The sequence below is a fragment of the Aplysia californica genome, unplaced genomic scaffold, assembly GCF_000002075.1.
Source record: "Aplysia californica isolate F4 #8 unplaced genomic scaffold, AplCal3.0 scaffold00713, whole genome shotgun sequence".
Classification (NCBI taxonomy): domain Eukaryota; kingdom Metazoa; phylum Mollusca; class Gastropoda; order Aplysiida; family Aplysiidae; genus Aplysia; species Aplysia californica.
The window spans coordinates 91426-106753 of record NW_004797983.1 but is presented as its reverse complement, the minus strand read 5'-3'; the positions used below and the strand labels follow the sequence as shown (position 1 = coordinate 106753).

Here is a 15328-nt window from a genome sequence, read left to right as displayed (position 1 = left end):
GTATTGCATTGACAATTAGAGTATTGCATTGACAATTAGAGTATTGCATTGACAATTAGAGTATTGCAAATTACTGGTACAAAGCAAAACTGTTGTCTGCAAAAATGCTTTTGAGAAAGAAAATCATTTGAGGTTCTATGAAGGGCTGGCTTCAGTTTTGATAACTGTGACATGAGATAAATATTTCTTAACAGTGTTTAAAGCAACCTATGGAGGTCTAATGTCTTATACAAGAAAGAGGGTCAGAGGGTAATGTCAGAAACCAAAGCATTGTTGTTTGGTGATACCTCGACAGATGATTTTTTAAAGATAATGTGTACTTAAAATAGTTGAGCCTGGACAACAACATTGCTCATCCCCACCCTGTCTGTTGTGTGTCTATCTCTCAGCTGGACGTACACCTGGGCTCAGCAGCTGCCTTTGGTGTCACGGGCTTCCGGCAGATCTCTCAGAGATGGTGAGTGGGAGAAGACGAGATGAGATGAGATAAGATAAGATGAGATAAGAAGATTCTTGGTCGCTTTAAGGACAAGCGGGCGAACCCAGATTTCGGGAGTTTTCCAGAAATCTTGACCTACACCGAAAGTGGGCATTGCCCTACCTATAGGAAAAATTTGGTTTCATTGATGTGTATATTTGTTTGGTTTTAGAGAACACTCTCCTTGTCTTTTAAAGAAACTGAACAAGGGGCAAAAATGTTACCTTTGATTTTCTCAAAACATCATTTTTCGGGACAGCCCCCTTGTGTTTACAAGCGACCAGTTTATTGTCCCAGTGGGAAATGTCTTAGCTGTACAGGAAGGTAAAACACATGAAGGTATATATAGGATTTAAGTTATGCTTCTTGCCGTACCAATGCCTCAAAATCAACTCGTTGCCATGGAAATTTCGTCCCCTCAAAATTCCCTGTTGATGAAAAAAAGGTGAGGTGATAGAAAAGGCACCATTGTCAAGCCTCTACACAGTCAAAGTGACGTCTTCTGCTTATCTCTGAATGTTACGACATTTTGACACCTTGCTTCCTGTCAATGGTAATTAACTTCCTCTGCCAACATTCTTTTTGTTGTTGTGGTATTTTGGAGGAAGAAGTCGAGAGCACTGCAAGCATTTATTTTGTTTTACTTTAAAGGGAAATTAGAACAAAAAATTTAACAGTTTTTTCCACTCTACCTGTATGTTTACATTTCCCCCCAGCTATTTCCGGTTTGGAGGGAGAATCGAAGTGACCCAGCTGGGGTACAGACCAAGTGCAACATTCAGTAAGTAGGGGAGACTGGGGGAGACTTTTTGAACGCTTGGCTTCTCGGTAAACTGCAAGAGTGTATGTGTCAAAACGAATCAATGTCAGTGAGAAGCAGGCGCGGCTCCTAGACAGTTCTATGTCATGGCTCTGGGGCGGAAAGCTTGATTGTGATTGGTGCTTTGAATTGATGGAATTGTTTATAAAAGACACTCCCTCCCCCCCCCCCCCCCCCAACCAATTGTGTAGATTTATTTAGAGTACCAAACACATTCATCATGGTTGTGAGCTTTCTGGAAGGCCGTGTTCACAAACAGTTTTGTTTCCCATTGCCCTGATTTCTGTGTTCCAAGTCCTGTATTTGCTCTGTGTGGTGTTCCTACTCTTGCTCATTCTCACACCCGCGCATATGCTCGCACACATTCACACTCACACGCACACGCACACACACACACACACACACACACACACACACACACACACACCCTAACACGGTTAAGTTTCATCTTCCACACCTTCACTCCAGCATGTCTCTAGAGGTGAGAGCAGCGTGTCAACACAGGTTAGCCTGTGTAAACACAGACACTGCCAAATGGGACGGACAGTGCGTGTTTGTCAACATGCTGTCAGAACCAGAACAGAAACTGGCCACACAAGGAATTTCCCGTTGTAGCTAAATATAGCCATTTTGGTGGTGTTGGAACAGAAAGAACTTTTTGTTTAAAGCGTATCACGGTTGGCTTTAAACAACATTTTTTCTTTTTTTGTCAGTTTCAGTGCAGCTCTCAGTTGTGGTGTGTGTTTGGTGGGAAAATCCCAGTAGCTGGTCTGCTTTGCCTTTGTGGTTTTGTAGTTGTAGCCTAAAATTTGCAACCTCAATGCTTTTTTGTCAAATCTCCATATTTTTTTTTAACAGTAAAAATGTGATGTCTTCTTTAGCTCACTTTTTGTTATGAACTGTTTTCACTGTTCTTAAAAATGGAAATACGACAAGAAAACACTGAGGTCGCAAGTTGCTTTCAAAAAGGTCTAGATTAGGAGTGGTGCAGAAGTTATAAATTTGCCAAAGCCAGTGGAGCATATGATTGTTTTGTGGGTCTCTTAGAAGTGGGAGGTTGGTTTTGTTTTGTGGTTTTTGTAGATGTGGGGTGTTGGTTTTAAAAATTGAACTGTAGCCCACATGGAGGTTTTGTCCTTCTTTCCCATAAAAAAAATCTATCGTCTCTCTCTCCCCTCCTTTTTTGTGTTTGTTACTCTCTTGTAGCACCTCTAATCTTCAGCATTTATATGACTTTATGGTTTTGCAAGTGCCGTAAAACTCATACTAAAACAAAAACTATATGTCCACCTTGAGCAGGTTTGGAGGTGTACTTGTGGTGACTATGATGTGTTCCATTCTGTCTCTGTTTGTCAGTGCTGGCGTACCAGTTTGACCGCAACATCCAAGGTCGTCTGACGTACAATCTGAGCCGGCCGTCCTCCATCAACACCACGGTCGTCTACAGCAACGAACAGCACCATCTGTCCACCTCCGCACAGGTCTGTCTTGGGGTGGGGGGGGGGGGAGAAAGAGATAGAGAGACTGGCAATGTGTTTGAGAGAGAAAGCGCGGGGGAAGGCACTGAAAATGTGTATGAGGGACAGAATACTGACAATGCTGATGGGAGAGGGGTATACAGACATTGTGTTTGTGAGAGAGAGAGGAGATGTTGGCCAACAATGTGCATAAGAAAGATGGATAGATATGGTACTGACAGTGTGTATCTGAGTGAGAGAGATCTGAATGAAATAACTTTAAAGTTGGTTTTGTCAGAGAATATTGATGATTCCTGTGATGCTTTTTTGTTTTCTCTCTCTTTCTCTCAGTCTCTCAGTCTCTCTCTCTCTCTCTCTCTGTCTCTGTCTCTCTCTCTCTCTCACACACCACCCACTCGATGGGTTCTCTAACAACCTCTCTATGTCTCCCGCGTCCGCAGCTAGGTGTCTCTGTCTCTCTCTGTCTCTCTCTCACACACACACGCACTCACACACACACACACACACACACACACACCACACACACTAACAACATCTCTATGTCTCCTCAGCTCGGCGTGTGGTCCAGCCATCTGTCCTCTCTTCCTTTCACACACACACTCACACACACACACACCCACACACACACACACTAACAACATGTCTCTATGTCTCCACAGCTCGGCGTGCGGTCCAGCCATCTGTCCTTGACCTACGTCCGCACATTCCTGGAACACAATACCAAAGTCCGCGGGGCTCTCAAGTGAGTGCTAGCCTGGGTTGTTGACGGGTGCTCTGGTGTGGGTGGTTGGCGGGTGCTCTGCTGTGGTTTGCTCCTTCTTCCCTATCGAACATCTATCGTCCTGATTCTCTTCTCCTTCTTTTTTTGTATTTGTTACTGTCTTGTAACACCTCTAATCTTCTGCATTTATATGACATTATGTTGCGATTGCTGATAATCTCTTACTAAAAGTGAAGACGCAAATTCAATGACCTGGACCTTTATGTAATTGTCTCTGTCTTTCTTTCCCCTCTCCCCCCTGACCTGTTGACCCCTGTGTGACCCTCGGCGACCCCTGTGTGACCCGCTGCGACCCTTGTGTGACCCTCGGCGACCCCTGTATGACCCCCATGTGACCCCCGATGGCGAGCAGACTAAGCACGGTGGGCAGTGTGGTGGAGTGCTCGGTGGAGAAAAAGATCACAGACTTCAGCCACGTCGGGGGGACCCTGCTGGTGGGAGTGCCGCTGGGAGTGCACCTCAAGATCAAGTACGTAGACTCGCCTTCTACCTTCTTTTATATATATAATATATATTTGTCTTTGAATACTTTTATCTTCTTTTATGTTCTTTTCTTATATTTATATATATATGTGTGTGTGTGCTGCGACGTGGTGGAATCAGGCGCTCGTCAGTTTTTGGGTGTATGGGATTATTGGTACCATTTTAAAGCTTCTTCATTTGTCTTGCTTATAAGAAAAAAAATGAGCCGTCTGTCTTCAATAGCAGTCGAGATATTTGCAAGTGAAGGAGGTGGAGGTTGCCACAGGTAAAGCCTTAATAAAAACAAACTCTTTGGGTGGTTGGCGGGTGCTCTGGTGTGGGTTGCTCCTTCTTTCCTATAAAAAGTCTTTCGTCTCTATCTCTCCTTCTTTTTCGTGTTTGTTACTCTCTTGTAACACCTCTAATCTTCGGCACTCATAAGAAATTATCATGTTGCAAGTGTCTTAAAACTCTGACTAAAGCTAACTCTCACACAAAAACTCAACCCGTCATTTTTTCGTATGCTTTACCCCCCACCCCACCCCTACCCCTCCCAGACTTCTGCGCGGCCAGCAGAGTTTCTTCTTCCCGATCTACCTGTCAGAGGGCCTGAGCCCCAGCGCCATCGTGTACGGCGCGGTCGTCCCCTTGGTCTCCTACTTTGTGATACGCAAGCTCATCGTCAACCCCTTCCTCAAGCAGCAGAAGCAAAGGTCAGTCAGGACTGGTGGTGGTGGTGGTCAGTTGATGGTGGTGGCCCGGGGTGGATACACGGAGGAAGTTTTTATCTTTGGAGGGGAGAGAGGGAGGGGACCTAGGGGAGTACCGTTATTTCAGATATTTTTACTACTAAAAGAACAGTTATTGGTCGTAATGGTTTTTTTGTTTTTTCTCTTAACTCTGTATTGGTTGTGGCTGATAACTGGGAGGGGAAGAGGGTGGGGGTTTTTTGGTTTTTGTTTGTTTTGTTGGTTGGGGGGGGGGTATTTTTTCAAATACAACATTGTCAATTTTCAGATGTTTTCACAAAGTCCTGATGGCATACTTGTCTGATTCGAGCAAGCCTTGCTAATTTATGCTCGATTTATGGTATATATATATAGAGAGAGAGAGAGAGAGATTTTTTGTCAGTACACAATGTGGTGCTATTGTATTTGTAAAGGGCTCAGAGCCTGTGTTTTTTAAATCAGGGTGGATCTCTGTATAAACGTTATATATTATGATTCCTGTTATTATGATGTCTTGTCTGTCTGTGCGTCTTGGCAGGGAGATGGAGAAACAGAAGGAGGAATACGCAGAGAGGCTGGCACAGAGGAAGGAGGAGGCCAGCAAAGCTGTGAGTCTACCACTGGACACTCTTTGGAAAAAGTCTTTTTTTTAAATTTAACCTTCCCAACTGGTCATTGTACAAATGTGTCACGGCGCAGTGAAATCAGGCACTGGTCGATTTTTGGTCATATGGAGTTATTGGTATCATCTTAAAAGTTGTTCATTTGTCTTGCTTTAGGTGAAAAAAATTATCCATTTATTTGGAATGGAAGTCGAGATATTTCGGATTGAAAGAGGTGGAGACGCCTGGTTTCAGAAGTAAAATTAACGAGAATATGGCCGCCAAAGTTTGGTGACTTCCATAGCTTAAAGAGTCCTTAGAAACTGCAAATTTAAATTTTTTGTCCCCATAATCGTCTTTCCATAAAATCCACACTGTGACTGCAAGCCTACGTGTGTGTTCGTGTGAGTGTGTGTGTGTGTGAGTGTGTGTGTGTGTGAGTGTGTGCGTGTGTGTGTGTGTGTGTGCGTGTGTGTGCGTGTGTATGAGTGTGTAGTGAAACACCAAACCAGTGTGCCAGGATCTGGACAATAAAGATGAATCTTAAAGAAAATCTGAAAAAATGTACATCTGTGTCAAATAACAATTTATTATCTCTTCCCTTCTTCCCCCCCCCCCCCCCCCCCCCCCCCCCTCCAGGTGGAGCTGATGAAGGCAACGTACGAGCGCTGCGTCGAGATGGAAGAGAAGAAGTCGGGTCTGGTGGTCATGAAGGCTCTCTACGGGAAGCTGTTGTCTTCTGATGATGGGTGAGGGCCTTTTGGTTTTCTTGTTTTTCTTCTTTATCTTTGTCAGATATCGCAGGAACTGCTGATCCATCCAACTACCGAGGCCGGTCCCGACGAATTCAAGCTATCCATGATATACTGAATTTGCAATACTAAAGTCTTGTGTCAACATTAACTTTGTTACTTCCCTGTATTTGCCAGCCCACTCTCTAGTGCAGCCGTCAGTTTGATCGTAACTTTCAGCCAACTTGTCTGCGTTACTGCTTGAATCGTTTATTTTGAAATGTTAGATAGCGGCCCATCGGTACAGTAGAAAATATGTCACGACGCGGCGGAATCAGGCGTTCGTCATTTTTGGGACATATGGAGTTATTGGTATAACCTCAAAGCTTGCTTATTTGTCTTTCTTTTGGTATATTAAATACCCTTCTATCTTGAATATAAGTTGAGATATTTGCGACTGAAGGAGGTGAGTTTAGCTTGTTTGCTGAGGTAAAATTTGCGAGAAAACGGCCGCCAAAGTTTGGTAACTTTCATTGCTTGAGAGATCTTGGAAACTGAGAATTTACATATTTTTTGCAATTAATCAAGGTTTGTCAGTAAAATTCACAGGGAAATTTGGACATATCGAGTGTTGAGCCAAAGAACAAAACTGTGACAAAAATTGCCAAACTGGAGGAAAAATGCCTGTTTCTTTCTTTGATTTTATTATTTTGACGAGCACCTGATTTCATCACGCACGATGTCTCACAAATGATTGACCACGACAATTCTCTCCCCCCCGCACGATGCCTCACTAATGTTTTACTACAACTCCCCTCCTCCTCAGAGAGATCCTGGAGCACACATGTATCGACGTGACCATCCCCATCCAGGCACTGGTCAAGGACTCTAAGCTCATTCTGCCCGAGACACTTTCAAAGGTCAGTTGGCTCGCCGAGGTCGTGTGCCAGCACAATCTCTGGTGTAGTGGTTAAAGCAGGGAACGGCAGCTGAAGATAAAGTGTCAAGTTATTAAGAACTAGATGTGGCTGTTATACTGTTCTGGCCAGGGTGTACAGTACAAGGGAGAACAGCGTGGACTTTGATTATATGGGTTCTACATGCTACGTACACGCTGTGGTGCAAACCAACACCAGCAGGAAAAAATGGAACGTTAACTGTCAAGTTTTATAGATGTAGCTGTTATACTGTGTTATGGCTGTACTGTACCGGTACAAGGGAGAAACCGTGGCCTTGGAATAATATGCATCTTCAGAAACAGAAAATGATGTAACCTAGATATATACTAGCTATGTTTTTTTTCTCACTTATTTTCTTGTTAAAAATAGACTTGAATAGCCGGAAATGGTGTACTTAGGATGTCCTGAGACAAAAAAATATCAAACGTAAGCAGGACACTGTGCCCTTCAACCTCCTGTCAGGGCTCTGCCCTGGACCTGAAAATCCTTTAAAAATGACATCAGTTGCTGGAATCTCCGATTAGATGAAGTATCAGAATAGGTTCACTTGTTTTAATTAATTGACCAGTTTAGTGACGTTTTTGTCACTTTTAGATTTTGTACCTAAAAGCTCCCCCTCTCGTGCCCCGGAGATAAAGAGTCTGTCTGTGTGTCCCCAGAGCGGCCTTCCTGGCTTCTACGACCCGTTCATCGGTGAGGAAAAGAAGCTGTACATTCGCTACAAGTTCCGCAGCCGGCTACACCAAGTCTTCCTCTCCGACACGGAGCCTATACGACTTCCACAGCAGAGTGAGTTGTCCACATTGGGTGGTTGTTGTGTGAGGGTTATGGAGGGAGTTGTCCACATTGGGTGGTTGTTGTGTGAGGGTTATGGAGGGAGTTGTCCACATTGGGTGGTTGTTGTGTGAGGGTTATGGAGGGAGTTGTCCACATTGGGTGGTTGTTGTGTGAGGGTTATGGAGGGAGTTGTCCACATTGGGTGGTTGTTGTGTGAGGGTTATGGAGGGAGTTGTCCACATTGGGTGGTTGTTGTGTGAGGGTTATGGAGGGAGTTCTTTTGGTTTGAGTTGTTGGTTTTGGGTTGTGGAGAGAATTGTTCGGTTTTGGGTTATGTTGGTTTTTAGTTTATGGAGTGAGTTGTTCAGATTTTTGGTTATGGAGGGAGTTCTTTTGGTTTGATTTGCTGGTTTTGGGTTATGGAGCGAATTGTTCGGTTTTGGGTTATGGAGCGAATTGTTCGGTTTTGGGTTATGGAGCGAATTGTTCGGTTTTGGGTTATGGAGCGAATTGTTCGGTTTTGGGTTATGGAGCGAATTGTTCGGTTTTGGGTTATGGAGCGAATTGTTCGGTTTTGGGTTATGGAGCGAATTGTTCGGTTTTGGGTTATGGAGCGAATTGTTCGGTTTTGGGTTATGGAGCGAATTGTTCGGTTTTGGGTTATGGAGCGAATTGTTCGGTTTTGGGTTATGGCGGCTCGCCCACAACGCCAGTGGCCAATGCACAATTTATGACAAAACGTAATGGAGTCGCTGAGGTGGCCGTCTAAGACAGGTGTTATTGTTTAGTGTGATAGGGGTTGTGAGTTAAAATATGGTGGCCGCGGCCGCGTTGGACAGGTGCCCGTTTTACACAGTGAAAGTATGTAGAAAAAACGCAAGGGGGGGGGAATGGAAAGTGGCCGTTTGTACAGGTGGCCGTCATGGCAGGTTCGACTGTAATTGTATTAGTCAGATGTATTGTGGGATTGATGTTGTTGTTTTCTGTCTGTCAGCCACATAAAGTTTCCCGCGACTAAATCCGTGATGTTTGTCCATCTGTGCAGAACATCTGATGCAGGTGGAGGAACCGCATGTGAGAAGTTTGTGACGTCGGTGTGACAGCGGAGTGACATCGGTGTGACGGAGGTGTGACGTCGGTGTGACAGCGGAGTGACATCGGTGTGACGGAGGTGTGACGTTGGTGACCGCGGTGCAACATTGGTGTGACAGCAGTGTGACATCGGAGTGACAGAGGTGTGACAGCAGTGTGACGTCGGTGACCGCGGTGCAACATTGGTGTGACAGAGGTGTGACATCAGAGTGACAGAGGTGTGACATCGGAACTCGTCGTAGACCAAGAGGGGAGGGGAGGTGTCAGACTCGATCGCTCGCCGCCCTAACTGAGCCGGCACCGACTGGGCGAGGGGGAAGAACTTGAACCATTGTTGTTCCCAACTCTGATCTATGAATTAATAAGGACTAATATGTTAAAATAATGACAAATGAAGGCGTAGCAAGCTTGGCTCTAACCCCGGCTTGTCATTTCTAAGTCGCTAGTTTGTTTACGTTTGGTGTAAGGTTTTGTCTCATGAAGATTCTCGGGGATGAACAACGGAAAATTGTCTCGGGTTTCCGGAAAAAATAAAATTTTCTGGTGGGCTGGATAATATGATAAATTTTTCCAGCGGGCTGGATATGGGCCGCGGGCGTTGAGTCTGACACCTGTGACCTTGAACCTCATCGTCCCGCGTCATCTGTGGGGGTCGTCGCTGCGCCGGCTCAACTATCTGTCGTCTGCCATGTCTGCCCGGATCTATCGTTCCTGCCAATCTGTCGTCTATCCTGTCTACCGATCTGTCGTTCCTGCCTGCGGTTTATCGCTGGAGCTCACTGGCCAGGCCTGAGGGGAAAAATGTTGTTGTTGGTTCTGTTGGAATGTTGGTTGGTACGTGCTGGGAAAGGAGAGTTGTGAGAGAGGAGAGAGAGTTGTGTGAATATCGAATTGAAACAGCTGATTGGAAGTCTAAGTGAGATTACGGGGGGGGGGGGGGGGGTGATCATCGCAGTCTTTGTTATGTTAAAGAAATAATCTTACACATACATACACACACACATACTTACACACACACATACTTACACACGCACATACTTGCACATACACATACATATGGCGCTCATATGACTTAATGCAGTTGCGAGCGCCGTAAAACCTCTACTAAAACTAAACATACACATACACACACACAGTTGACCTTTAAGATGAGCTATATCAACAAGAAAAATGGCCTGTCTATAGCGCGTGTCCACGCTCTGCAGCAAGCTCTATGCCCTGTTCACCTACACGATATTGTCTCCCCAGCAGACCCGAGAACTAGAACACTCAGAAACTTTCTCTGCTTCCAGGGAAGCATATGCTGGTGCAAGCTGCTGATTGCACGTGCTCAAACGCTAACAAACTTACCAAGTCTTTGACTGTCTAAAGCTGAGGCTATCCCTTCCCACCTGTGTGGAGCCAGGAACGTTCGCGTGACGCGCCTCTGCCAAGGACACAACGTCTGGCTCCTGACAGGATTTGAACCCACACAGCCTTACAGTTGAGAGTCTGAAAGCTTACCAGGGTTCCTGCGGCTTCTTTGAATTCAAGGTGTCCTTGAAAACTCCTTGAATTTGCATTCACTGAAAAATCTAATTGAAATCTCCTTGAATTTGAGGAACCTCCTTGAAAATTCCTTGCATTTTGACGGATCAGACATGAACAAAATTTTGTTGGAAAATAGAAACTACAATTCCTTTGGGACAAGTGTAGGCCTATCGGAAAAAGGCTTTCGGCATGAATTTCTTGACCAAATCTCCTTGAATTTTTAAAAGTTCTCCTTGAAACCTCCTTGAATTTTTGTGGGGAGTTTATGACAGGAACCCTGGCTTACGCACTAGGCCACCGACACCACTACACTCAAAGTGTTCAAAACTATTTATATATCCGATATTATGTACTGTGGAAAGAAAGCGAATGCAGGAAAATTTAAAAAAGAAGGTATTTATCTTGGATTTCAATGTCCTTGACATCATGTGTTATTTGAAGCGGCCAGTTCTAAATAAATGGAAAATATTTCAGACACGGTGACAAACACACTTTTAGTGAATGTTCACACGTGTGAATACTTTTCCTGCATGTGGCAAATGTTGGCGCGGGGGATTGTCTCAACTGCTTTCATCAAGTAGTCATGTACGACACAAAGGCTCTTACCAACAGCTTAGATCAGTGTGGGGTGAGACGTCTGGAGATACAAGATGACCGCGGTGTGTTGTCGCATGTTGTCTTTGTGTGGGGAAAAAGGTCAGGTCTCCACTGTATATGTGAGGCATCGTGGTGAAATCAGGCGCTTGTCAATCATGAAATCCGAGAAATCGGCTTTTTTCAACCGGTTTGGAATTTTTTATTTTCTTTGCTCAGCACCTTTCATGTCCATATAAATACTCATTTCCATGTGTATTTTACCGAAAAACTTTGATTAACACATTACACCCTAACTCGCCCGGGATCGCCCGGGAATTCCCTTACGCGCTCCACCCTGACTCGCCCGGAACCGCCCGCGCCGACCCAGCGTCTTTAGAAACGAAAGTCTCGCCTTGACGAGACTCTGGGGCCGGGATTTTGATTTGCATAGTATAGCAAAAAGTTTCTTCTTTCGTTTGATACCGAAACGAAATTTTTCCGGCTAGTAGTTTTAGTATTAGAGCTGATTGAAGTGCGATCGCGTTACCGACACTTCGAAAGTGCCTCGACTTGTTGAAAAGCGACACAATTGAGTTCGAAAACGGAAATAACGATGGATTTGAGCAAAAACGAGCATGTGACAAATCAGATGGCTCAGATTTTGATGAAAACGTTGTAGGAAGAGTTGGGGCGATTCCGATTGATCAGACGGAGAAATGATAGAATTTAGATCTAGGGCCCGACCGCGAGGCTGAGAGTGAGAGTGACGGGTCGGACACCCCGATTGAACTAAAGTGAGAACATTTCCAACAGTTTGTGCATACATAAAGTTATATTTTTCTGAAACTACATTCAGTTTTCTTTTTAACTTTTATTTTTTCAGAATTTTTGGAATTTGTTTAGTATTTTTAAAATGTGTTTTTTAAAGGGTAGTATTCACAGGAGGTGGGTTCTTTCCCCTTGCTTAGGATCTAACAATGGACTTCCCGTCCAGGCCCTTAGGGTGTAATGTGTTAATGGCAAAAAAAAAAAGTATGTAAATTTTCAGTTTTCAAGGACTCACTCTCTATAGAAGTTACCAAATTTTGGCGGCCATTTTCTCACTAAGTTTACCTCTAAAGTCTAAAGTCATGCTACCCCCACCTCCTTGAATCCAAAATATTTCGACTTCTATTAGAGATAGATGGGTGTTCTTTTCATAGAAAGCAAGGCGAATAAACAAGCTTTCAGCTGATATCAATAACTTCACATGCCCAAACATTGGCCAGCGCCTGATTCCACCACGTCCTGATACAAATCTTGTCATGTAAAGAATCCATTGATTGATCTCAAAAAAGAAAGCAAAGGGAAACTGTAGATAGGTCGATGTACCACCCCACGTGCTGTGTTTCTTCTGCCATACTCCGTGGGGGGGGGGGTGATGCCAAAATGTCTGTCGATGTCGCCCCTTGCACTTGCACTGAGATGCTCACTTCCACATTTATGTAACCGTGTGCCATTAGAGACGGGGAACTGGGACAACAGAGCTCACAAGTTGTTTGTCCTATTTCATGTCCTGCTGCGTCCCCGTGCGGCGTTCGGCTGTTTCATGGTTGACCCTTCCACTGCTTGGTACAGCCCCGGGGTGCGGGGTTATCATTCTGTCCTGTCATCAAACATCTGTCGTCCTTATCTCTCCTTCTGTCCTGTCATCAAACATCTGTCGTCGTTATCTCTCCTTCTGTTCTGTCATCAAACATCTGTCGTCGTTATCTCTCCTTCTGTTCTGTCATCAAACATCTGTCGTCGTTATCTCTCCTTCTGTCCTGTCATCAAACATCTGTCGTCGTTATCTCTCCTTCTGTCCTGTCATCAAACGTCTGTCGTCGTTATCTCCTTTTAATCTTTCCTATCAAACATCTGTCGTCCATGTCCCTCATCCTTTTCTTTGTTCATTACTCTCAAATAAGGCCTCCCACCTTGAGCACCTATGTGACCTATATGTGGTGCAAGTGTCATGAAACTCTCACAAATGGTCGGAGGGCGCCACTGGTGGGTCGTGCTGTTTTTCTTTCCTGCTGTTGCTTCTGTCTGTCTGTCTGTCTGTCTGTCTGTCTGTCTGTCTGTCTGTCTGTCTTGCTTCTTCCCTGCAATAATATGACAGTTATTGTGTTGTGTCGATATATATGCTTTTCTTTACTCACACTCAACTCTTACTAAATCTAAAATTCTAGTGGTCTTTTCAGTCATCGTTTTAGTAGGTGGATAATAAATATTCATACCTGTCTGTCTGCGTATATTTTTCATTTCTGAGATGACTCAGAGCTACTGCTGATGTTACACTGTGTTTCTTGACAACTTTGAAGTGTTTCTTCTTTGTTTTATTCCAGAATTTTATAAAAGCGCAGATGTACACTAGAGTTTTATTTTTGTTCCCATCCAGTTTCATTTCCATAATGCTAGATCTAGTACAACTCCTGCCAATGTTGAATCCATTCACAGGCTGTCCAAAGGGAGGATGAGATTATTGTTGAGTTTCTGACGCTAATGTTGATCACTCTGTATAATCTACTAATCAAATTTAATTTATTTACGGTAACACAGGAAAGAAATGGACCAACTTTGTACAGACGTTGCAGTCTGCTCATCTTTCATTGTCAATCCAGATCATAGATGTAACGGCTTATTGTGACTTTTGCTGCTGCTGATGTGTGTGTGTGGTTGGGAGCGGTTCCTCATGGGGGTCTCACTCACTCCACCATTTGTTTGTTAGGTACTATTTGTTTGTACTATTTGTACTACTGTTGTCTTGGGTGGTTGGTGGGTGCTCTGGTGTGGTTTGCTTCTTCTTTCCTATCAAACATCTATCGTCCTTCTCTCTCTCCTCCTTCTTTTTTGTGTTTGTTACTCTCTTGTAACACCTCTAATCTTCGGCACTTATATGACCTTATTGTGTTGCGAGTGCCGTAAAACTCATACTAAAACTAATAACGGGTGTCTTGTTGTGCCTGCTGTACAAGGAATGCCCGCCAACTTGAATGGGCAGAGGTTTGTTGTTGGGTTTTTTTTGTGGGTTTGTTTGGTGTGTTTCTGCCATGCAGATTGTGGTTGTGAAGTTCACCGTAGGTTTTAGAGATTAGAGAGTAACGTCGCTGTTTCCTGTTGGAGACATATCGTCATCGCTCACTCACTCACTCACTCACTCAGTCTGGAAAGATGACTGACTGCTGGTTGAATTAAGTTGTGTGTGGCTTTGTCTATGTGTGTGTGGTCTGTGAGGTTGACTTCCCAATTGCCCCGTCTTAGAAGATGTCATGTGTGACTGAAATATTGCAGTCTGTGGGCTCTGATGGAGATTTGTGTGTGGAAATAGCTGTTGGTGTGTGGGACTGTTTGTATACTCTGTGTGTGTGTTTATGTGTGCATACTGTGTGTGTGTGTGTGACTATTTGTATACTCTGTGTGTGTGTTTATGTGTGCATACTGGGTGTGTGTGTGACAGTGTGTCAGTGTCAGTGCTTGCTGGTTTGCCTATAAATGTGTATGCATGTGTTGTGCGTGTGAATGATTGATTGACAGTGCTTGTTTGTGTGTGTGTGTGTGTGTGTGAATGTTTGTGTGCATCAGTCAACTAGGACGTACGTGTGTCATACTTTGGATGTACATTGTCATGTATTTGGGAAGTTGGAAGTCGTTCGTCGTGCGATATTGTTGTTTGATTTCGAGGGGTTTTCTTGTTACTTAGAATACTTAGATTAATTTATTTTATAGAAGTACTAGAGAATGCGCCCCAGTCTTTCTGTCTTTTAGCTGTGTTTGTTTTACTGGGCTGGAGGTGGAAGGTCATGTGTGCACTACATCGAGAAATGGGGATGTATTGTGAGAATGTGGCAAAGATTGTTGAAATTTGTGTTGAGATTTTTGCCATCTTTTTTTCTCGTTTTGATAAACAGTCTACCTAATGTCGGATGTTCTGGTTTGTTGGGTTTTTATTTCTCTCCCTTTCATTTTTGTCTTGCTGAAAACACCATCCTGGGCCTTCTGCTGAGAACAAGCAGAAATCTCTCTTGTGACCCGCTATTTCCAGGGTGCCTTGATAGTCGTAGCAGACTTTGTGCTGTTGAAGCTAGAGAGGTGAGCAGAGTAAGCCTGATTCCCTGTTTAGACTTCTCTGTTGCCATCCACCCCTTGGCGCTCATATGATGACCTTATGTAGTTGCGAGCGCCGTAAAATCTTACTAAACCTAACACAAGCTGAAATCCTCAGCCAGCCACAAACTTACACAATTTGATCAGTTTGGACTTTTTGTCGTTCGATGAAATAGAATGTCCTTC

General features: G+C 44.1%; 1 protein-coding gene across 1 annotated transcript in view; it reads left to right on the top strand.

The window, feature by feature from the left end:
• Positions 1-9959, top strand: part of LOC101845498 (dnaJ homolog subfamily C member 11) — a gene marked incomplete in the record, with an annotated part of 17825 nt that extends 7866 nt beyond the window's left edge. The window contains 10 exon segments of the mRNA XM_013088272.2: positions 1195-1259; positions 2655-2779; positions 3436-3518; positions 3910-4026; positions 4577-4732; positions 5286-5355; positions 5989-6098; positions 6907-7000; positions 7699-7828; positions 8862-9959. Coding sequence (XP_012943726.1) covers positions 1195-1259; positions 2655-2779; positions 3436-3518; positions 3910-4026; positions 4577-4732; positions 5286-5355; positions 5989-6098; positions 6907-7000; positions 7699-7828; positions 8862-8905 — 994 coding nt within the window.
• Between the last annotated feature and the right edge of the window lie 5369 nt (positions 9960-15328).